Source organism: Rhinolophus ferrumequinum, chromosome 23, assembly GCF_004115265.2.
Source record: "Rhinolophus ferrumequinum isolate MPI-CBG mRhiFer1 chromosome 23, mRhiFer1_v1.p, whole genome shotgun sequence".
Classification (NCBI taxonomy): domain Eukaryota; kingdom Metazoa; phylum Chordata; class Mammalia; order Chiroptera; family Rhinolophidae; genus Rhinolophus; species Rhinolophus ferrumequinum.
Window position 1 is genome coordinate 32,495,089 of NC_046306.1, and position 23,686 is coordinate 32,518,774.

General features: G+C 38.7%; 1 protein-coding gene across 2 annotated transcripts in view; it reads left to right on the forward strand.

Moving 5' to 3' along the window:
• Nucleotides 1-9,254: 9,254 nt before the first annotated feature.
• BTBD3 (BTB domain containing 3) overlaps nt 9,255-23,686 on the forward strand; it is a 33,796-nt gene continuing 19,364 nt past the window's right edge. Inside the window, exons 1-2 of one of the 2 annotated variants that reach the window (XM_033094683.1) lie at nt 9,255-9,423; nt 18,900-19,009. In XM_033094683.1, the coding sequence (XP_032950574.1) occupies nt 18,967-19,009 (43 nt within the window). In that variant the 5' untranslated portion in view covers nt 9,255-9,423; nt 18,900-18,966. The remainder of the gene's footprint in view (nt 9,424-18,899; nt 19,010-23,686) is intronic. The other variant, XM_033094684.1, reaches the window with a different exon arrangement.

The window sequence follows — 23,686 nt, forward strand, 5'->3', positions numbered from 1 at the left end:
TCCCTTTGGCAAATGATAGTAATTGTGTTTTGGATCAACTTTTAAAAATCAGGTTTGTCAATTATATAATGGTCTTTAATGTACCTAGATTGTTGCTTTTGTTTCAGGAAACAGAAAATTACATGATAGCTTGTAAATGGCACATTCAATTTCACACAGTAAGAACGCTTGAAAAGCAAAAGGTCCACATATAATGCAGGAACTCAAATTTAATGGCATCAAATGATACATAATTTGATTCATTCAACCATGTTTCCAGAAATTAATCACTGAGTTTCAGTATCTCTATGTCCTTCGTGACTTGGCTTGTCAAAAGAAAACTGCCCTTTTTGCCACAGCACTACTAATCAGAAATAGTTGGTTCTTTGGAGTTAGTGTTTCAATCCAGTGCTCAGCATCAGGAAACATTTTAAAAGGTTAGACGGCTGCTCCCTTATTCAATTGCATAAAGTTTCACAAACCATTTGAGCTTCCTTTTTGTGCCTCCCAACATGCTTAGAGACACCTTTAGAAATCAATGGACACTCTGTTAGAGTGAAAATTGAGAGAAAAGATGAAGAGAGGAAATTGAAATGACCACTATAACGTATTTCAACCCACGGATGTTGTTTCTCCAGATCAGTGTATCTAAACAGTGTGACAATTGAACTTTTAGGATGGCTAATTCTTTGTGGATAGGAGGGTGTTTAGCGGCATTGTAAGATGTTTAGCAGCATACCAGACATCTAACCATCTAATGCCAATAGTACCCTCCTTCCAAGTTGTGACACCAAAAAATGTCTCTAGCCATTGCCAAAAATCTCTGAGGAGGGGAGAGGGGGTTAAAATTTCTTCCAGTTAGGCAGTGTGGAGGTTCCTCAAAAAATTACGAATAGAATTACCACATGACCCAGCAATCCCTCTCCTGGGTATCTACCCAAAAAATCTGAAAACATTTATCCATAAAGACACGGTGCTCCAATGTTCATGGCAGCTTTGTTTATGGTGGCCAAGACATGGAAACAACCAAAATGTCCTTCGATAGATGAATGGATAAAGAAGTTGTGGTATATATACACCATGGAATACTATTCGGCAGTAAGAAAAGATGATATAGGAACAATTTGTGACAACATGGATGGATCTTGAGAGTATAATGCTAAGCGAAATAAGTCAGACAGAAAAAGCAGAGAACCATATGATTTCACTGATATGTGGTATATAAACCAAAAACAACAAAAGTACAAGACAAACAAATGAGAAACAAAAAACTCATAAACACAGACAATAGTTTAATGGTTACCAGAGGGTAAGGGGGGTAAGGGGTGGGGGATGAGGGTAAGTGGGATCAAATATATGGTGATGGAAGGAGAACTGACTCTGGGTGGTGAACACAATGGGATTTATAGATGATGTAATACAGAATTGTACACCTGAAATCTATGTAATTTTACTAACAATTGTCACCCCAATACATTAAAAAAAAAAAAAATTCTTCCAGTTGAGAACAACTGTTCTGCTAACACTTTTGTGTCAAATCTTCTCCAAGACATCTAAATCTTGGTACAATTTCTTCCAAACTTTCTTGAAACAGTATGGAAGTAAGGTGCCCTGCCCAGAGGGTACGGGGTCTTACAATTATTTCGTGAACTTGCCACCATGTGCTTACATTAGCAGTGCTCTACTAACAGGTAAGGTTTCATAACCTCGGTCTCACAGCTGTGTTCATGTCCACATGTGGCAGTGTCTTGCTTAGTGGCATTCATTATTGTTGTGTGTTTTTGTGTGCCGTCACGAAAACGTCTGAGCTTGAATTAGAGCAATGAACAAACATTAAATTCGTTGTTAAACTTGGCAAGGGTGGAAGTGAAGTTAGGGACATGTTAGTCCAAGTTTATGGAGATAATACCATGAAGAAAAACAAATGGATTAAACCTTTTTAAGCAGTGTACAAATGGATTAAACCTTTTTCTGAGGGGAGAGAATGCATCTGATGAAAAGAAGTCAGGGAGGCCAGTAATGAGCAGAACTGATGAAAATATTGCAAAAATTTGTCGAATTGTGAGTCAAAATCATCGGCTGACTGAGAGAAGCATAACAGACGAAGTAAACATTGATAGAGAAACAGTTAGGAAAATCTTAACTGAAAATCTCGGCATGAGAAAGGTGTGTGCAAAAATGGTCCCAAAGGAGCTCTTGCATCACGACAATGCACCAGCTCACACAGCACTGTCTGTGAGGGAGTTTTTAGTCAGTCAACATCTAACTGTATTGGAACACCCTCCTTACTCACCTGATCTGACTGCCAGTGACTTCTTCCTTTACCTGAAGATAAAGGAAATATTGAAAGGCAGACATTTTGATGACATTCAGGACATCAAGGGTAACAGGACGGCAGCTCTGATGGCCATTCCAGAAAAGAGTTCCCAAATTGCTTTGAAGGGTGGACTAGGCGCTGGTGTCAGTGCATAGCTTCCCAAGGGGAGTACTTCGAAGGTGACCATAGTGATATTCAGCAATGAGGTATGTAGTACTTTTTCTAGGATTAGTTCACGAACTTAATTTTCAGACCTCGTATGCAAGTGGCCTGGTGATTTGGCAAGTCCATGGTGTCCTTTCGGTCACTGTCTGCTCTGTACATCTTTAAAGCATATCTCTATTAAGAGTATAAAAATTTTGAGAGGACCAGAGAGGACAAGAAAAGTAAACACAGGAACAAGATTAAGTTCCAGCTGGTAACCTGCCTCTGCTTCGTCGTTTCACTTCCCCAATTCACCACCAGTGTTTCCTCAGATCACTTCCAAATAAACTACTTGCACTTAATTGTGTTTGAAGGTTTGGTTCTGTAGAAAATCAAAGCAGGAGAGTTTGGTGGGATACAGCTTTACGCTGTCGCATTAGATTCTGGAATATTCCAAACCCACAAAGCTCACCTTGAGAGAATGAGAACCCACAGGGCCTCCCCTGGTCCAAGTCATTTGAACAGAGACAATACTTCTCCAGCTTTCTGGGGAGGTACAGGATAATAACCCCTTTTAAAAGGGCAAACAGCATAACTTAAGTAGATAGTGTTTCTTAGCTATTTTTTGTCATTTATTCATGTAGGCACAAAACGTTGCATGGTAATTCAAAGCTCTGTGAATGGTAATTTGCTCTTATAAGGTTATAATCTAGTAACAGACAGTTTACAATACTTGTTTAAAGGGAAAAAGAAAAAAGGTTCCTATAAGACTCTGAACCTCCACAGATGCAAATAAGCAACCTCAGAGAAGGAAATATACTTGTTTTATTTCTTAAAACATAGCTTAGTCATATACCAATTGATAAAATACAAAGGCATTTAATGTCTGGATTTAAGAATCTCTCCGTATAAAAGTTTTTTACTGTGTTTTCTTCAAAATTCAACCAGGAATGGTTTTACATGATGAATTGAGCCATCAATTTGAAGAAATGCAATGAAAAACACACATATGAACTACAAATGTTAAATAGACAATGGACAAGCTGGAAGCAAGTATCAATATTGTATGCATACAAGCACTTAGTTACTTAATCATTTTTAAATCAAATTTAGAATTTTGACAAAATACATAGCATTTAAAAACTTTTTGGAACTCTAGACAATACATAATCTTAAACACATTGCATCTGTTTACTGATCATTTAGTTTGATCACTGATTATATTCATTTTTATTATTTATCCATATAATCAAGTTTAAAAAGAGATTTTGAAAGTGTAAAGTTACTAAACCACAAAGAAAATTTCTGAAAAACGAGATACTAATAAAACTTAGAGAGAGATTCCCATTTACGACAGGGAGAGATGTTCAACACAGCAATAGCTAAGATAGATTAAAAAAAAAAGTGGCAGAGTAAAAACAACTGGAAATGAACAAAATAAAACATGATAGGACTGGTAAAATAAAACACTGTGCATGGCAGATTAAATGCACTGCCTGTCCCCATGCCCTTTGGTAATGCCCTCCTGCACCCGCTCTGGGCTTGCCTATGTGGCTTGCTTTGGCCAATGAAAGTGTCGACTTGACGTACTCAGAGGCTTGAAACTGTGCTTTCGTGTTTTTACACAATTTCTGGAATCACTGCTGCTCTGAGAACAAACCTCAGCTAGTCTGCTAGAGACTAAAAGACCATAAGGAACAGAGCTAAATTGTTCCAACTGAGTTCATCCTAGACCAACTAGCTTCCAGGCACCCCACTAGTTAAATGGTGGATGCTTGAGAGCAGGCAAGATTAGCCAAGCCTGGCCCAGAAGCAGAACTGTACAGCAGACCCATAGACTTGATGGATCTAATAAAGGTTGTTATTTTAAAGCCACTAAATTTTAGAGTGGTTTGTTACTGAGCACTGTTAGATATACCCAAGAAATTAGGTAGAGATAACCAATAACCACTGGAGTAGAAAACAATACCTATCATGAATGTGGGTTAGCTCTTATACTTGTAATAGTAGTATACTGAACACAAGAATTAAACATATCAAATAAATGTAGGCATTTTTTAGAGGCAATTTCTCTATTAAGAGATTTGCTAAACAACTATAAAGTAAAAAATCCAGAGAACATATACAGAAGTCCCACTATTCAACAGTTCTCACCATGTACCAAGATTAAATCCTCACCTAGAATTGTCCATGTTACATTTGAACTCATGGCCAGATTAACCAAAACTTTGGAATTTTATTAGTATCCCAATACCCAAGTGACACCCCGGAGCAAATATACAAAAATCATAGGGCCATGACCCAGGAATCAAAATTTTTTCAAGTTTTGCAGGTGATTCCAATGTTCAGCCATGTTTGAGAACCACTGACCCAGTCCTAGGTCTGTGCTGTCCAACATGATAGCCATTAGTCACATGTGGCACTAATTATATTTGAAATTTGGCTAGTCCAAATTGAGATGAGCTATAAGTAAAAAATACACACCAGATTCAAAGATGTAGTATCAAAACAAATGTAAAATATGTCATAAATTTTTTTATATTTATTACATGTTGAAATGATAATATTTTGGATATTTGGATTAAATAAACTACATTATCAAAGTTAATTTCACCTGTTTTTTTTTTTTTTAGATTGGTGCAAAAGTAATTGTGATTTTTGTAAGTTTTTTTAACCTTTTAAACCACAATTACTTTTGCACCAACCTAATTAATACTTTTTAATATGTGACTACTAGAAAATTTAAAATTACATATGTTCCTTGCATTTGTGGCTAATATTTCTTTCTATTAGACAGCACTGAGCTAAATTGTCCCACTGAACTAGAGTATAAAGTATGGAAAAAATTATTTTAATATCCCTGTGACTTTACAAAACCTTGCTTAACGAAGTATGTGTTTGCATTATGGAAAACTGGATATAATGTTCTATAGGAGGTTCACTTTAAAAGAAAAAACCCTCTGTGACCCACCATTGGGTTTGTTGCACTGTTTTTGTCATTGCTTATGCAAAATAATTTATATGCATTTATTTTTTATGATTATATTCTATTGACTATTTTAAGTTTCATACTGGTATATAAAGTTTATTTAGGATTCAAAAACACAGGTATAACTAAAATGTGCAAAAGTCAGCTTATTGAAAAGTTGTGTCCATCAATCACATTTTGTCAGTGCGATAAAATATTTAAGGGAAGAGGGAGGTAGAATCCGTAAAGAATAACCAATATTTTGCCTGCTAACCATCTTATAAATTTTTATTTTTCATGATCAGATATTCTTGTAGTGAAAAACACTTATATTGCCATTCTCTTTACTGAGTGGGCAACATTCTGCTTGTGATATTGATGAGGTTGAATTCTTCTGAATTCATTAATAAAAAAGCGTTAATAAAAAAGATCAGGAAAAGGAGAGTGCTGCATATGAACTGTGTTGTAAGCTAATTTTAAACCATTTAATGCTAGCACATTGATTAAATTGATAAGGCACAATTTCAAGGTTTGTAATTAAAAAAAAAAAAATCTAACCTAGGATGTATTTTAACTTATTTCACATCTCCTATTATCATCATTATTATTCATCAGGTGATAATTAACATTCAGGGCTGGAGGGCATTCCTTTTGATTTTATTAGAACTCCTTTTCTAGTATAGAATTTCCTTTAATCCCAGATTAATTTATTTCCCATTCACCGTGGTAAAGCTCCAGAAATGAATATCTTCACAAATTCTCATAATAAAATAACATCCTGATTATTTAAAGATTACTAAAATGCTGTGTATTTTTCCCCTTGCTTTTGTCAGTCCTGGAGTTGTACTCTCATCCATGGTGGAATATTTCATTCTCAGCCAAAAGGAAGAAAGAGGTCACCTTATGACATCACTGGTTACAGTGCAAACATGATGGTCATCTTTGCCCACCTGGTTAATGGTTTCCAACCCAATCATTCCTCGTCCTTTTACAAACACAATCCCCACCTTTTATTTTCATGTTAGTTTTTATGTATTTTCCTCATAAATCTCCATTAGGTCAGGGAAATTTAGGTTGGTTGGTTTGTTTTTAACTCTAAAGTTAAAATTTCATTTAAAGGAAAACACAGCCAGGACAACAAAGAAAGAGAAAAAAAAAAAGGCACTTTTACTTCCAAATGGGTTGTAAAGGCCCCTCCTGCCTGTCTCTTACTGTATCCTGTGAACTCGGCAGCAAGTCGGGCAGTGGAATAAAAATGTTACTTTCTTTGACATTTATCAACCTTTTTAAAACCTGCTGTTCAGCCCCACTGTCTTGCTCTGTAGCAAACTGTGCAAGCTGGGGGCCACAATGGCAGTGGGATGAGGAGACTGAGCCCCCGGTATCAATTTCTTCAACAGGGTACTGTTGACCCAATCGTTTATGTTCCTCCTAAGATACTTGCCACATTCTGCCTTGTAGTTATGGCTATTCATTTTTTTTTCTAGGTGATGTGACAAATTCCCTGAGGGCACAGATGTTGCCTAGGACACAATAAATGGCAATATTTGTAGATTAAATGGAATATTTTACCCATTTTTACATGCTCCCAATAGCTATAGGCATGCCCAAGAAAGAATTCAATAAACACATTGATTGAGTACTATATCATGCACCTACTCTGAGAGTGGGAATTATTTCAAAAGTAAGCTCTTAGATTTTTCCTTCCTAGTAGCAAGTACAGTGAATTGAATTGGCGCTTAAATTGGAATAAAAATGTTCAGCTGTGAATACATCTTTGCTTTGCATGTTTGGTGTTTTAAGAGTAGAGCTATAGTCTGTCTTTACTTAATGGCTCATTTGACATTTATTTGCAAATAATTAAAATATTCATGTATCATCTTTTTAGCATGTCAGAGCTAGGGAGACCAAAATTTTCTGTTATCTTTTAAATCTGTTTTCTTAAATTTAATATCATTACCCAGTGAACTGAGAAAATGCTTTCACAATGCCAATATCCATTTTGTCTCTTCTTTTGTTTTCACCTCGGGTATTCGTTCACACATAATAGTTGCCATTCATTCAGACCCTACTATTCTGGGTGGTTTACCCACTTTAATTTTTCATAGCCTCACAGGTTAAGATTACAATCCTAATTTTTCAGATTCAGAAGATAATTAAATTATATAACATTCATAACCTTGCATGGTATATTAGTGAGGGTTCCCCACAGGAATAGAACCAACATCCATCCATCCATCCAATCATCATCCATCTGTATATAGAGAAAGACACTTATTTTAAGGAATTGACTCACGTGTTTATGGAGGCTGGCAAGTCCAAAATCTGCAGGGTGGGCAGGCAGGCTGGAGACCCAGGAGAGAATAGCAGTTCAAGTCCAAAGGCAGCCTGTTGGAAGAATTACTTTTTACTCATAATAGGTATTAGGGCCTTCGACTGACTGGATGAGGCCCTCCCACATTATGGAGGGTAATCTGCTTCACCCAAAGTCCACTGATTTAAATGTTAATCTCACCTTAAAAAACTATCTTCACAGTAACATCTAGAATATGTTTCACCAAATATCTGAGTACTATGGCTGGCCAAATTGACACGCAGAATTAATCATCAACAAGGTAAATATTATGATTCCATGTTACAGGTGAACACAGTAAGGTTCAGAGATATTAAGTAATTTTCATATCAAACAGTTTGTTTTGGAGCATCTGGACTTTTATAAAAGGGGTTTCTGTTTTCAAAAGCCCATGTGTGTCTCTCACTATACACACTGCCTCTCAACTTAACAGTTGAGGGCCAAATTCATGTTAAAAGAATCACTAATTGGCTATAGTTGCATATTTTAGCAGTCTAATTTACCCACTAATAAATATTTATCCAGGATTATGATATTATTTAATGAAGTAGGTGTCTGTTATAAAGCTAAGGAATCCTCCTGTTCTTCACAATCACTAAAAATGTTTTCATGCTTTCCATTCCTGGTGCTAACACTTGAATTTAGGACCCTACTAGTTCTTGCCTAGAGTACATACAACATTTCATGTCTCTAGTTTTTATATTCCTAAGTTCTACTACCTGTCCCTCTCCACCCAACTTTATTATATCTCAATTACCCACTGAAAAGAAGCTAAAATTTTGAGGTTAAACATTAAAAATAATTTCCAAATGAGCTTCACCTACCCTTCCAGCCATCGTTTTTACCCTTCATTATGAACAATACATTCATTAAATTTGTCCCCAGTAGGGTTCATGAGCTCACATATTATTTGATTTTTTTTTTTGCCACTTATGCCTTTGTAATCACCTTTCTCACCAAGTGAACTTATCTTCCAGCTCTTATTCTTCCATGTTTCTCAGTTTTTCTTTCCACCCCAGCCAGTAGCAATGCCCCTTTCCCTAAATTGCTTCAGAGAGTAGTTAAGGTTTGCAGTTTTAGGTACTGGGTGATCTCTATGTACACACTCTCCTTATCTGTTCAAAGACGGAGCTGGAATCAGTTCTAGAAATGGAATCCCAAACCCAAATGTAATTGGTTCCCCATTAGTGTAGGATGCCCCGTATTTTGCACAGAGGCTCTGCCAAAGTAGATGCTCAATAAATATTTAACACATTAATTGATGAATGAACAAGATTAAAGAACTTCAGTTGGCGGGACAAGGGCTAACTTGCCTCTCAGTGAGGGACACTCCTAGTCCTCTTCCACTTTCCTCGGTTTCACTGGTTCAGGGTCACCGCCCACTTCGTAAATGGGCCCTAGAAGGGACGGGCAGTGCGCATGCCCCGTCTTTGCAGCCTCCTCGGGGCGCGCTGCCCACTTGGCCCCGCCCTCTCCCCCCCGCCTCGGCGCGCTCGCGCGGCCCCGCGGAGCGTGCCCTGCGTGCGGGTTCCCGCCGAGCCCGCCGGGCGCTAGATCCCGGAGTGCCCGGGCCGGGGCCTCAGGAGTGGGCACCTGGCCGGGGTGGCGAGTGGCGACCAGCGCAGGCGGCGGCGGCTCCGGAGGCGACGAGAAGCGCGGGCGGTGAGTGAGGGCGACGCGTGTGAGCGGGCGAGTGCCTTCGCGCGTGCGCAGCGCCGGACCGTCTGGACAGGGGCGCGCTCCCGGCCGCGGGCTGGAGGGGCCGAGCGCTGCTGGGCCGGGACAGGCCACCGGCTGGCGTCGAACCTGGGGATGCAGGGGCTCCCCCAACCCCGCCCAGGCTTGAGAAGCGTTGGACGCGTGGGCAGGCTTCCCGAGGGATCCAGGCGGGACGGAGCCCGGCCCGCGCGGGGGTCCCCGCGCGCAGCCCAATGGGCCGGGCCCCTGCAGCCAAGGGACCCGGGGAGGGAAGAGACGAGCGCCCCCGGGCTTAAGGCGGCCGTACTCGCGCCCGCGGGGTGCTAGACCCCCGGAGGGGCGGAGGTCCAGCGAGGGGGCGCGGCGGGGGCGCCTTGGCGCGGAGCAGGTGGAGGGGGCCGCGCCCCTCGCCCCGGGAGGCGCACGGTTGGAAACCGGAGCAAACTTAACCACAAGTAACTTTATTGAGGGGGTTCCAGGGACCGCCATCCCAGCCTTGCTCAGCCCTGGGCGCCGCAGCACCCCGGCCAATGGTGGTGGGCTCCTGGAGACTGAGTTTCCTTCTGGTCCCGGAGCTCGTCCACTAGGTTCTCAGCGGCATCCATGGCCTGTTCGTTGTTAAAATAGGTATTTAAGTTTGGTGTTTTGGTCAGAAGGATGTTTGCTCTCTTGGGAAGAAAGGACTTACACTGCCCGGTCTTTTTATCTCAAAGAAAGTATTGTTAGGGTATGCTGCGGATTGCCATTTATGAAGCAACCTATTGTGCTGTGTGTGCTTGGAAAAAGCTAGCTAATTCTATTATTAGCCTCAAAAAGACACAGAGACAATTGTGCCTTCTTTTTCTTCTCTTTTTTTAAATATTCTCTGCCACCTCGCCAAGTCGTGGAATACAGTTCCTAAAAGTGGCTGCACAAGAGAATCACTGGGGAGTTTTACAACTCTACGCTCTAATCACACCCCAGATTAATTAAAACTCAGCCTGTTTATATTTTAAACAGACTGAGGTGATCCCGTTGTGCAGTCGAGTTTGGGAACCACTGGTTTAATATAAGAAAGTCAGACTTTTAGTTTTACGAAGTATCATTCAGTTTGTAGTTGATGAGATGAAACTCCGTAGCTTCATTTTCCATAGGCAGGAACTCACAAAGGGTGGTTTGTTTCCCACTGGGGACGAAGGGAAGTGTCTTTAAAGGTTCAAACTTCAGCTGAACTATTATATGACTCCAGCATTCAGACCCTCCTCTCTAAGTGGGGTTTTGAATTTCTGTTGGGGTTACTAAAGCCCAATTCCTCTGACCCCTGCCTCAGCCAAGGGATTTCTTCTTTTAACCCGCTCTCAACCCCCCTCCCTTCACCCTCCTCTCGCTCCCCCCTTTCATCTATCCCGCTAACCTCTGACAGGACCCCCCTGGCCCAGACTGTACTTTGGCTTTGAAGGGTTACTGCGGGTTCCCATAGCAACCGGTCCTTGGGGGGCTGGGGGAAGTGAGCGAGTCTGTACCTTTGGGTTTCTGAATAGGACTTCCTTTTCTGAAGATTTTGAAGCACCCTTTTCAGTTCTTGGCCTTAGCGCAGGTAAGGGTGAGCTCATACAGTTCTAGTTTCTTTCTAAGTAATTACAGAATTATTTATTAATGCTGTTGTATGGGGTGATACTGCTAGCGGCTATGTTCCCTGAATATTAATCCTTTCCCAGTCTTTGCTCTGAAAACTTGTTTAACAAAGTTCCAAAATGAGGTGGAAATAATTTTTTTTTTTTTTGAGTTCCCTTTGGGTACACAAACCTAAGAATTGTATTCATTATTTCTCTAGAGTCCGAAGGCCTTATATTTAAGAAATTTTAAAAATGAGTATAATCCTATCGGCCATGCAAAAAACCTTTGATGATTTATGGTAAAAAATGTCAGCTTTTAAGTTGTTTTGTTCCTAGAAAGTACTTTGTCATCCATGATTCTTTACAAAAAGTTAAACCACTTGTAATGTTACACTTTAAAGTAACAAAGGAAAGACACAGTTTGTCTACAAATACACCCACTCAAATTCCCTTCCCCAACACACACATCCAAGCAAAGATAGATTTTTAAAATATTATTTCTTTTATGCTCAAAACAGATATTTGGTGGTCATCTAATCCAGTTGGCCTTCTAAGGAACTGTTAAAACTGTTCTGTTCTTAACAATAGTGCAGAAATGTTACTTGCTTTTTGTTTTTTGAAACCTTTCAAACTTTGCTGTGTAAATAATAATCGGAAGTCCATCAGTGAATTTCAAAAAGTTTTAGTAGTCCAGTGATTCCGAGCATATATTGGATGTTGAAGAGGTTTACTCTCGCTAGTACCTCTTGTTTTATGTGCTAGTTAATTTTCAGTTAACTGGGCTATCAAGCAAGTTCTGTAAGGCTAATTTTTCCCATTTTATTCTAAGAATAGTGATGGAAAACCCTTTAATTTAAGGTACCTTGTTCAGAAGTAATGCCATGTTGCTAAGATGGTAATCTCTCATCTAGTCTTTCCTGTTTTCATCACATCCTTAAAAATTGAGGCCTTCTAAGCAACTGCAGCTGAGAATTTCTATTGTTTCTATGGTTTTAAAACATTTTAAAATAAAAAGCAATTATTCCTGTTGTAGACATTTTCAGAATTAGAAAAAAATTAAGAAATAAAAATAATAAAAATAAAAATCAGAATCACATCATTCAGAAATAAACAACTGTTCGTGGGATGTTCTTCCATTTGTCACTTTATATTTGTCTGCATAGACTTATTTTTAAACAAAATTGACATTTTCATTTCATCTGTAGTTTCAAATATTCCCCTTTCACTTAATATATCGCAGACATTTCCTGTGTCCATAAATCTTCCTTTAAAATAAGATTTTTAAGAATGGATATGCCCAAGTTTAATAGTTTTCTGTTGAGCATATGATATTCAATGCTGGTTGCAAATCATAGCTGAGCCACTTTCCATTTAAGTGACTTTACCCAATTTTTTCATTGTGTTTCTTTACGATTGTATAGAATAAGGGTAATAATGGTGGCTGCGAGGTAGAGATTGGGAGAGATGGAATAAGGAGTCAGTAATAGGCACGCAGGCAGAGCTGGGATAAATGCCTTTGTCTGAAAGTTTCAATATTTCTGACTTGCTTGGGCTAGTTTATAGAAGAATTCCTGGGGTAGAGGTGAACTCTTATGATTCTTGAGTCGTATTGCCAAATTGCTTATGCTAAGACAACTGATTGCCTTAAGTGCTGAATGGTCTCGCCATAGTGTCAGCACTCCAATGTTTAATTTTTCATGAATTTCTATAAAGATGTGGTTATAATTTATGGTTTTGGTAACTAGTGAAATTAATAATTACCATATTTTGCCTTGTATACTGGGCTCTCCTGTATAATGTGCACCCACGTTTTTGGCCCAAACTTTCAGGGAAAACTAAGTTTCATTTTAATTTTTTAGTTCAAATTTTTATTTGTTTATATTTAGGTACTTTTTGTATTATAAAGGAATTTTAGCATTTATTTTTTAACATATTATGGTAGAAGAATTTTTATGTAACAAATAATTACAAAACACAAGACCAGATACAAGGTACAAGAAATTTTATGTACCAGTAACAAATTTACAATATTTACGCACCATAGAAGGCGAAGAGCTCTTAGTCCTTGCAAGTTCATCATAAATTCAGCAAAACCGATTATTGTATTCTGGGGTGTTATTTTGCATAGGGATATCGTTATTGATTTCTAGAATTACACTATTAACTCATAAGCATAAAAGAATTAAAAACATTTATATTGATACAGAATTAGTACTATCCATGTATAATGTGCATCCTTATTTTTCCCTTACAAATTTGGGCAAAAAAGTGCACATTTATACATGGCAAAATACAGTAGCTTTTTATTAGTTTTATCTTTTGAGAATTTATTCAGGTCTTTGCCCATTTTATTCTTAATTGATTGTTTAAAAAATGATTTTAAATACCTATTTCATATAAAGAGTATTGTGCCTTTATCATATTGGTAGTGATTTCCGCCCCTCAGCTCATTATTCATCTTTTAATTTACTTTTATGGTATTGTCCAAACAAAATATTGTCAGCTTTATATAATCAAATATTTCTAATCTTGTCCTTTATGATTTGGAATACATAGAACTATCTGGTAGAGCAAGTCACACTATTTAAAAAAAAAACAACAAAAAAACAATTACATGCACATGTCATTTCAGGTAGAGATTATTATCTTAAAACTAATACATGCACATAGTGTAAGAGGACTAGAAGAAAGGTTTATTGTAAAATAAGTGGCCCCGACTGTTAACCCACCCATCCCCCTTAGTCTCCCCAGTGGCAGCCTTTTGACTATTACTGTTTCTTCTGAGTTTTCCACAGGGGCCATTTGTCAGCTCTTTTGTATTGGGCTGGTCAGAGAGTAGTCTCCCAAAGTTCTGCAGTGAGGAAAGGGTCTAGCTGCCAGTGTTCAAGGAGGCATCTAGCTGGAGTCTTAGCGCATCCTCTTCGTATAGTCCCTTTGGGGAAGGTTCTCATGCTCTCCTAGTCCAATAACTCACTCTCATGAGAATCAGTCTTGAGTCTTGCTGGGCTCCGGGACTGTCAGCCGCAGCTCTACAGTGAGGAGGTGGGAAGGGCGTCTATGGATGTAGGGCTTCTCAAACAGCCCTACTCTCCATTAGCCTGCCACTCTTTCACCTGCAGTTTTTGATTAAACTGGAGTGCTTCGCTCCGCTTTCCTCGCAGAAGGTGTAAAGGGTTCACTGTTATGTCTGCTAAGTTGCTACTTGTGCATCTGCTTTCCATTTCATGGTTTTGTTGTAGTTTCTGCTTGTGTTCTCTTGAGTCCTTAGGTCTGTGTCTTCTAGGAAGATCTCTTGACTGCCATTTTAATGGCGTTTAGAAAGAAGATGTACTGGAACGTTTAGTCAAAACAGCCGTCTTCATCTGAATGACTGCAGATGAATTCTTAGAACTAAGAAATACCCGATTATGTTGCATTTTTGTTCGTTGGCAAGGACCGTCATCTACATGTAGAATAGTCAGTGTTTCTATTGAGAGACATGAAAGGTTATTCAGAACTTCCTAGCAGAGGCTTGTTGTTGGTCTTTTGTTTATTTTGTTTTAAATCTTCATGTAAGTCCTAATATTTCTTGTTATGGTTCTTCTTGGTTATGTATGTTATTGTTTGTGTGATGAGTTCTTCAAATTGCCTATTGGTGTTATAAGATAGTTGTTGAGTTTTGTGTATTTTGTTGCTGGCTCTTATTCTAAGAGCTTTGCAATTTTTTCTCCTGGGTTTTCTAGTTATATAATCAATTGCAGATAATGGCACTTTGTGTTTACTTTTTCATAATTATACCTTTTGTTTTGGTTTTATGGCAGGCTGCGCTAGTATTAGCATTTTGGAACATTCTCAAATAGTAATAGCAATAATGTACAAAACTGTGTTCTTTATTTTAATAGGAAAAACAATGGTGTGATATTGGGTTTTGGTTTATCATAATTCCTCATGAGGACAAAGGAAATCTATCCTTTTATTTCCAATTTACCTAGAGGTATTTTTATTTTTTTAAAGGACAGTAATATTAGCAAAGTACTGTTAGCATCTGAAGGTTTGCACTGATATTTAACAAACTGCTAATATGAGTCCCAAGTATTAAACTGGAGCAGATCCTTCCTTTTGGATAGGAAAAACAAATTCAATTCATGAGATAATTGAAAGACAACATTATATTTAGTACATAATGGTATCTTCTGGCGTGGTGGTGGGGTGGCATACAGTCACTGGGCTGTTTCAAAAGAAAATATTCCAAGTTGCTAACTCCTTCAGTTCTTTCTCTGTACCTGTGAGCCGCATTGGGTATAATTGGTCACTCCCTCTTTTTCTGACATACTTTCTTCATTTGATCTTGAGGACAGCACACTCGCCTGCTTTTCCTCCTATGCCACTGGTCCACTGGTTTCTTCTTGTCATTGTGGTTTTGTATGTGTGCGTGTGTGTGCTGCGCCTGTGCTGGTTTTCTTTTCTCACCAGTCTGTTAATTGGAAATGCTTCAGGGCTCAGTTCTTGTAGGTCTCTTGTCACAGTTGCTGCTTAAGACTCCCAAATGTATATTTCTAGATGGGGTAGTTTTCTTAAACTTCTGACATACATGCCAACTACTTTTTTGACTTCTTTACTTGAGTCCATAAAAGATACCTCCATTTTAGCAGGACTAAAACTAAATTTGTTGATACTCCTCTGCAAACCTGCTCTTCCTGCAATGGGCTCTGTTTTGGCTCCATTTTTTCAGCTTATTCAGCCAAAAACCTTGGAATCATCCTGATTCTTCTCTTTCTCTCCCACTCTACATGTTGACTGTCAGCAAATCCTGCTGCTTTGTCTTCAAAATGTATCCAGAATCCTGTCTTCCAAATAAAGCCATGAGTTCAGTCCCCTTTCCCACCTCTGCTGCTAGAACCTTTGTCCGAATCTCCAGGACCTCTTGCCTGAATTACTGCAATATCCTCTCCTTTCTCCTTCTCTGGCTTCCCCCCTTTAATTTGTTGTCAGTATAAAAGAGTGAGCTTTTTAAAAAACATAAGTCAGGTTACACTTAAAACCCTCCAACGACTTTCCATCTCACTCAGAATGAAAGTCAGATTCCTCATGAAGATTCACAAAGATGGATACAAAGGATACAGCCTGGTCCCCACAACTCTCACCTCTTCCTCCCTTCACTCCCCTCCTGTCCTGCTCTCCATCCCTGTCCTCCTTACCTCCTTGCTCATCCTGGAACGCATCAAGCATGTTCCCACTTTTAGGTCTTTGTGCTGATTTTCCATCTGCTTGTAATGTTTTCTCCCCACATGCATTTATTCACGGCCAACTCTGTCACCTCCTTTGAGTATTCACTAAAAATATCACCTTGTCAATGAGGTCTCCCCTGTTTATAATTGCAAACCTCGCCCTGTATCCCTCCTGTAATACTCTTTCTTTTCGCAGTATGTATTACCTTCTAAATTACTATATGACTTGTTGGTTTTGGGTGAATTGTCTCTATTCCCCACTTCTGCTAGAGTTTAAGTTCCAGGTTAGCAAGTGTTGTATGTCTGTTCATTAATGTGTCCCAAGTGTATGGTACATTGAAGGCACTCGATAAATATTTTTGAATGAATAACTGTACTCTGCCTTCTTTTTCTCCCCCCAATGAATTTCTCATAAGGGAGCATAGTCCTTTGGTATCTCTGGATCCAACATTGATTATTTAGCATCCCATCAGCAAGGGAGAAGTCCCAAAACATGTAAAATTTATATGGATATAATACATAGAGTTGTTGTGAGGATTAAATAGGATACTGTCTGTACAGTGCTAGCTGTCAATGTGTAGACAAAGGTCAGTTAACTGTCAGAAAAGCCTAACCAATTGCCTCTATTCACATGTGAATTATATTCTAGAACCTGCAGTCTTTGGATTCCAGTTTTTAACCAAGGATGGGCAGCAGCCTCACCTTGGGAACTTCTCCGATTCATGCCTGAGCTCCCTAGTGATGTACTGTTACAGTATTTTTCAACAAATGTGTTCAAGTGGAATGGAACTATTTCTTTTCTCCTTTTGTGCTTTTTTGCTGTTCAGGACATCTCTCCATTTCTCATGTCCCCTTTAAACCTTTTTTCCTCCAAGGTTCTTTTATAAGCTGATTTTGAAAACCTTCAGAACCACAGAGAAGCATATAATTGAACATGATACTAAATCCACAAATTCAAAGTATCTCATTCTTTACCTTCAGTTTCCTGGACACGAGTACACTGCAGATGATACAGCAGTCATTTTAAAGTTTCGCTTACAGTGTTTCTAGAGTCTCCTTCAAATCTGAGATATATCAAAAACATCAGATTTCTTTCGCTCTCTTTTACTAGAGCAAGAAATATTTGTATGGTTTGTACTGTTGCAATTGCTGTGCATATACTGGTGACGTGCAAGAAAAAGATGATTATTAGAGATCATGTAAGCAAAGAATAGACAATAAGCCAAAACCATGATGTATGTATCTCTAGAAATGCGTAAATCCAATAGCTGTTACCTAACACAATAATATGAAAATTTCCTTCAATTTCCACTTTTTATTTTCCTCAAGGCATATCTAGTTTCTTATTTTTTTAATCTACTTCATTTTTCTGTAATAGCATATGAGCAAGAGCAGTCCTCACCTTCAGTTAGAGGGTATAAACATTTTAGTCATGATTATCATACCTATTAGAAATAAAATTTCAGAAGCACCACTGTTCTGAATGCATCTACACTATGAGTTTGCATTGTGTCTGTGTTTTGTTATTGTGAAGACTCATTCTTTTGCACATACCACTGTTACAATGTGTTTTGAACTGGGAACAATCAGTATATTGGCCAAGGCTGAATGGAAGGCAGTGACCTGCCTTTCTGCTACTGAATCACAAACTGTCTCTTAGTTTAGGCTATTAATAGATAGCCCAGTTGGAAAACACACCTTGTTTTTATAGCACTACACCTGATTTGGGGATCTGTATATTTGTTTTCTATGTGGATTTTTTTTTTTAATTGCCACCTTTCCTTAAATTCATCTAGTTTTTTGGAAGTGGTGGTCTTGCCTACCCAACACCAGCAAACATACCTACTGTATAGTGAGAATTAATTTTGGCCTTCAGCAATTATTTACATCTCTGGATAGACTAGGGTTACATATAGATTGCCACTATTTTCATACCTTTGTTCATGGAAAATATAGTGAAAAGTTAGTGTAATAGTCAAAGTTTGTTTAGATGTGTGTTTTTTTTGGGGGGTGAGGTTGGGAGGGACTTATTTCGGAATGATCTACATTCCTCGAAAGTCTAGAAAATGATAAAATTCTTAACTAAGGTTACACCAGGCATCTCTTCCCAGAATAATCTATTGTCAACATTAAAAATGGTGAGAAGCTCCCCAGAAGCACCTCCTGCTCAAGATGCAGGCTCAGGCTCCAAACAGCTGTTGCTACCTACATATACCCCCCTTTCTCTTGCACAGCCTTTCCACCCACTCCCCCATGTAAGACACCCAGTCTGGCAAGGGCGTCCCAGAATGCTCCCTCCCTTGCTGTGGTTTCTTCCCTCACCCTCTCCTATGGCCTTAGGAAATAAAGTGCTGGAAGCTGGCGCCCATCTGTTGGGAGAGTGCGCAGTAGCAGTGAGGAAGAGTGCACAAATATAGTTACTTCTCATGCCTCCAGAGTCAGTCTCTCCTGGCAGACTCCCCACCCCTCCAAATGGTTTCAGCACATTTCAGTAAATATTGTAGAACTTCCTTATATGAATTAGTAGATTGTCTAGTTAATTTAATACTATTCAATAAGTATTCCTGTGGGACCTATGGGATTAGCCCATGCTTTCCTGAAATTCTGAGTTACTTTGTTATCTACTTTCTCTTGTCAGTGCCATGAAAGACTCCTCAAAGTGCCAAAATTGATCCTGAGCTCTTGGCTAGCATACAACTCCTGGCATGTACTCAAAATCATCACCAGGCAGTGGTATATTCTTACCAGGTGGGTGTTGGCTAGGGAATGTCAATATATGATGGTGTTTGGGTTGGGTTATCAGAAAATTGGATGATCAAGATCAGGACAAACTATATTTTCTTTTTACAATCTTTCTATAATGTATAATTATTGAGTTTAAAATAATTATGAGGATAACAATCCTACTAACATGCACAGCCTCTAAAATATTTGTAGGAATGATGTTGAGAATCTGAACACCAGTTCTTTAACAAAGACTGTTTTAAAATGAAAAGCTACTGCTGGTAGATTAAATATTTCCTATGTTCTGGACTTTTGCAAAATACTAACCTAAGCTTTATTTCCAACAAACTATTTCTAGTACTTAAAATATAGGAAGATTTTGATGTTATATCAAACACTGTACTATACAGAAATAGCATATAGGAAGGTATTAAAATGGTGTGGCGGAAAACAGGTTCTACCTAATGTGTTTCTCTTAAATGAAGAAAAAAAGTGAACAACAAATTCTGTTAAATGTTGACAGCCATGCTTGGGGAACAGCAGAAGTTGCTATGGAAGTGTTATACAGGAGAAAGTAATTTATCAAAGAGATTTGCTTCTTTTTTTGCTGGTTTATCTGAAGTTTCTAGAGACAGTTGTCTACTCAAAATTCATTTAAATTTTTATCTTAAGGTCTTCAAAGAAGGTGTCATCAATTGATGTATCTTGTACCTTGTATTCTATGAATTTTCTGAGGTTGGGGCAAAGCCAAGATATCAAACAATGTCATAGAACAAACAGAATTTAATTTTTGTGGCAGAGATTGTCATATTTCTTTTGTGTTCTCCAGTCTGTCTACGTAATGTACAAAAAAACTTTTTCTGGAGTGAATGGTTGAGAATTATGCCTTGAGAATTAGTGATTGATTTCTAGACGAGTAAAACCAAAAAGCAGGTATGTGTAGAAACCTGGCCCTGATCACTTACACTATTTTTTAAAGAGTCTTTGTCGAAAACCTCTAGTGGCTTACCACCAATCACACAATAAATCCAAACTCCTTATGATGTCAGTGGTTCTCATACTCTTTGGTCTCGAGACTCTTAAACTTTTAAATATTTTGAGGACCCCAGAGATCTTTTGTTTATAGGGATTATATGTGTTGAGTAGAAATGAAAACAAAAACTTTAAATATTTACTTACTTGTTTAAAAATAAATAAACATTTTGGTTGAAGCATACGAAGAAAATCCAGCCTCAAGACAGATACGTAGCTGGAAAAGGAAGGAATATTTTAATAGCCTTTTCAGATAATTGTGGGTATTATTCGATACCTCATCAAAACTTAAATGACAATTACTTAAAGGTTAACTGCCATGTGGAATCCAAAACCATCAGTGAACTTTTTGTACTCCTGTTTACTAAAATCCATTGGTCCATCTTGTACTTTGAATGGACTTTTTACCATTGCATGATTCTGTAAGGTAATTGCATTGTTATTAGAAAACATTGGTTCACTGAGTTATGAAACTCTTTCAAATGTCAAAAAATTACATTTATTTAACATCATTACTAATCTCACCAGGGACAGTCCTAACTATTGGGAAACTATCATGCTAATGGTAGCATAATCAAGATTTCCAAAATTCAAAGTTTTGCTTGGATGTTTGAATGTTACAATTGGCAATAGTTTTCCTTGAAGTGAGAGACTCACTTCATTCATTTTTGAGAAAATGTCTGCTAAATACCTTGGTGTGAATGAGCACACTTTGTGTATTTTCTCAAGTACAGTGGTGTTCCATGAAAAAAAAGCGATTGGTTTCAGTCCTAACACGAACAGTTGCACAAATATTTTTTCTCAAGGAATTGTATCTCAGTTCCACCGGAAATGCTTTAAGCATACTTCCCATTTTATCATATAGAATGTTAAAAAGACATATACTCTAGGGTCAAGTTTTAATAAAATCCACAATTTTTACTGCTGCATCTCCCAGAGATTCCTTATAAAACAAGTACATTGATTATGGCAGAGGAATCTAATCCACATTCACTCAAGTGGTTTCACCACTGTTCCTAACCCATGTCCCCAGGTGTGGGGTGGGGAGAAATGGGGAAGGAAGGACGATGGGAGTGGTCCTTCAGTGCCTGCTCCCTTTGACTGCTCAGGATCCACTGGAGTGACCTTCAAGTGGCTTAGGAACCAGCAGCATCGATAGTGAAAAGAAAAAACAGACACAGAGCCAGGCTATGGACCAGTCCTTATATTTTGGAGCTCCTGGGGAAAACCCTCCATTTTCAGTTTGGACCAGCCGGCTCTTTCCATGAGGGCTTTGGTTATGCTTCACCACTACCAGGTGTCACTGGGAGGTCAGCGGGCTTCAGTCACTGGTACCAACTTCAGATACTTTCTTATCCAGTTCGATTCAAAGCTGCTTAAAATGCGTAATACATGAAAAAGCATTCACACTTTAAACAGCAGTGGTGAAACCATGTATTTACCTTATCCCACCTTCCAAAAAAATGCACTTTTATGAAAAAAGACTTGGAAATTCAAGCTATCTTTTATTTTTTGCCAACACACATTTCAAGCCATTACTTTACAATAGTTTGTTTACATTATCAACCCAACCGAAATTTTTTTAAGTGATTGCTGGTGGTAAAAGTTTCATAAACACACCAAGCCCAGCAAGAGATTGTCCAGCCATGGCTAGGGTATTCAGCTATTCCACTATTGATATTCCTATCTCCATTTATTTTTACTCTCATGTTGTAAGACAGTACTTGCACGGACGTTGAGAAGTCCTTGTTTTGGGGGTGGGGGACACTTGATTATTTAACACTCTTGTTCTTAGTAGTATAACGCCACACGGGGACACACACGTGGAGGTGTCCTTCTCTGCTTTTGCTCGTGCTCTGCAGCAATCTGAAGTGTGACATTGCCCATCCCTAACAGTGTGGTTTGTTCGGGGGTAGGCCTGGATTTCTAGACTGCTCATACACTCAGCCCTGTACACACAAGCCTGTTTTGTTACTTCGTTTGAAGATTGGGTGTGTCTAATGTAGTGGAAATTCATCCATTCAGTGTTAAGTACAGACGAAACACATTTCAAAGCCACATATAAAAGTCTCTTTAGTTATCCATTTTTTTAGATTATTCATGACTGCTTTCCTCCTTTTATGTGAATTGCTGAGAATTTATTACCTTTCCAGTTCATTAAATCACTAAAATTCTCTACTGATGCTATAAATGAATATGCCAGATTAAATTGAGACTAGTTGATAAAAGGAGCTTTATCCTGGTAACTGGATTTTGCTCCTGGTTAACCCACACTTTTATTTGAATATGTGAATAGCTACATTACGTCAAATTTTAAGACTTCTTATAAGGCAAAGCCTTGCTTTGAGCACATGTGGGGACTTGCTGTAAGTTGAGTTCTAGTATTTTCATTTGGCCTAACTGCAAGATGAGTGCAATATTATAAAACCACATTTGTGTTTAGACATGTTCAGGAGAGCCTCGGGACACATTTAATAGATTTCCAGGTTCTCTACCGTTGTACCTTGTATAGACCTGCATGTCAGACAGCCAGAAACATCCCAGATTTCAGTTGCAGACCATTTTAGCCCGGAAACAGCCACACTCCACATGTGCAGTCTAGGGTTCTATTCTAGCTGGACTTGGAAGTGTTGGACTTGATTCTTCCTGTTATGTACAGGTGTGGAGGTGGTACCCTTAGCTCTTGTTGGGAGATAATGGAGATTCAGCACTTAGAGAACTCAGTCTAATCAGATAATATAAGGCAAAATGGATGAGAAAGTGCTGCAGGGAAACCTAGAAGTGCAGGGAAACCTTCCTTGTCGGGGTGTCTTTGGCATGCATTGTGAAGGGTGGATAGGTGGGAATCTAGGGAAGAAAGCGCAGTGAGGATGGCAGGAAGCAATAGGCTCCTTTGCAGTATGGGGGTACAGCTGACCCTTGAACAACATGGGGCTGGGGTGCCGACCCCCTGCAGTCGGAAACCTACATATCACCTTTGACTCCCTGGAAACTTAATTACTAATAGCCTACTATTCACCGGAAGGCTTACCGACCTCGTAAAGTCAATTAACACACATTTTACATGTTATATGTATTCTATACTGTATTCTTCAAGTAAGAGAAAAGAAAATGTTATTAAAATCATAAGGAAGAAAAACTAATTTACCGTATTTATTGAAAAAAAATCGTGTATAAGTGGGCCGGCAGCGTTCAAACCTGTGGTGTTCAAGGGTCAACTGTTTGCATTATGAGTGAAGGAAGAGGACAAGTCAGAGATTGGAACCGGATCCTGGAGATCCAAAACGCATTGCAAATCACGTGGTTTCCTCACTGAGAAAGGTGAGGCAGAAATTCTCTTCCTCTGGGTAGATGCTTGCTCTGCAGTCCTGATGTGCTGCTGATAGAGCAGGAGAAGCCCTTCCTCTCTTCACATGGTAACCTCTTTAGGAAAGGCAGCACAGAGTTGTTGGTTAAGACTTGGCCACGTGCCACTTACTAAATAGCCCTTTTCATTTTCTTTTTGATGTGGTGTTTCAAATTTTATGAGAGAGTGTTAACAAATACATCGACCTTGTCTCCTATACAAACTTGTTAAGTGGATCGTGGCATCCCTTCTGCTAGCTAGTGTAACACTTATGCAGAGACCTGACTTGTGTACATTTTGATCACCATTTTCAGAGACTGCTC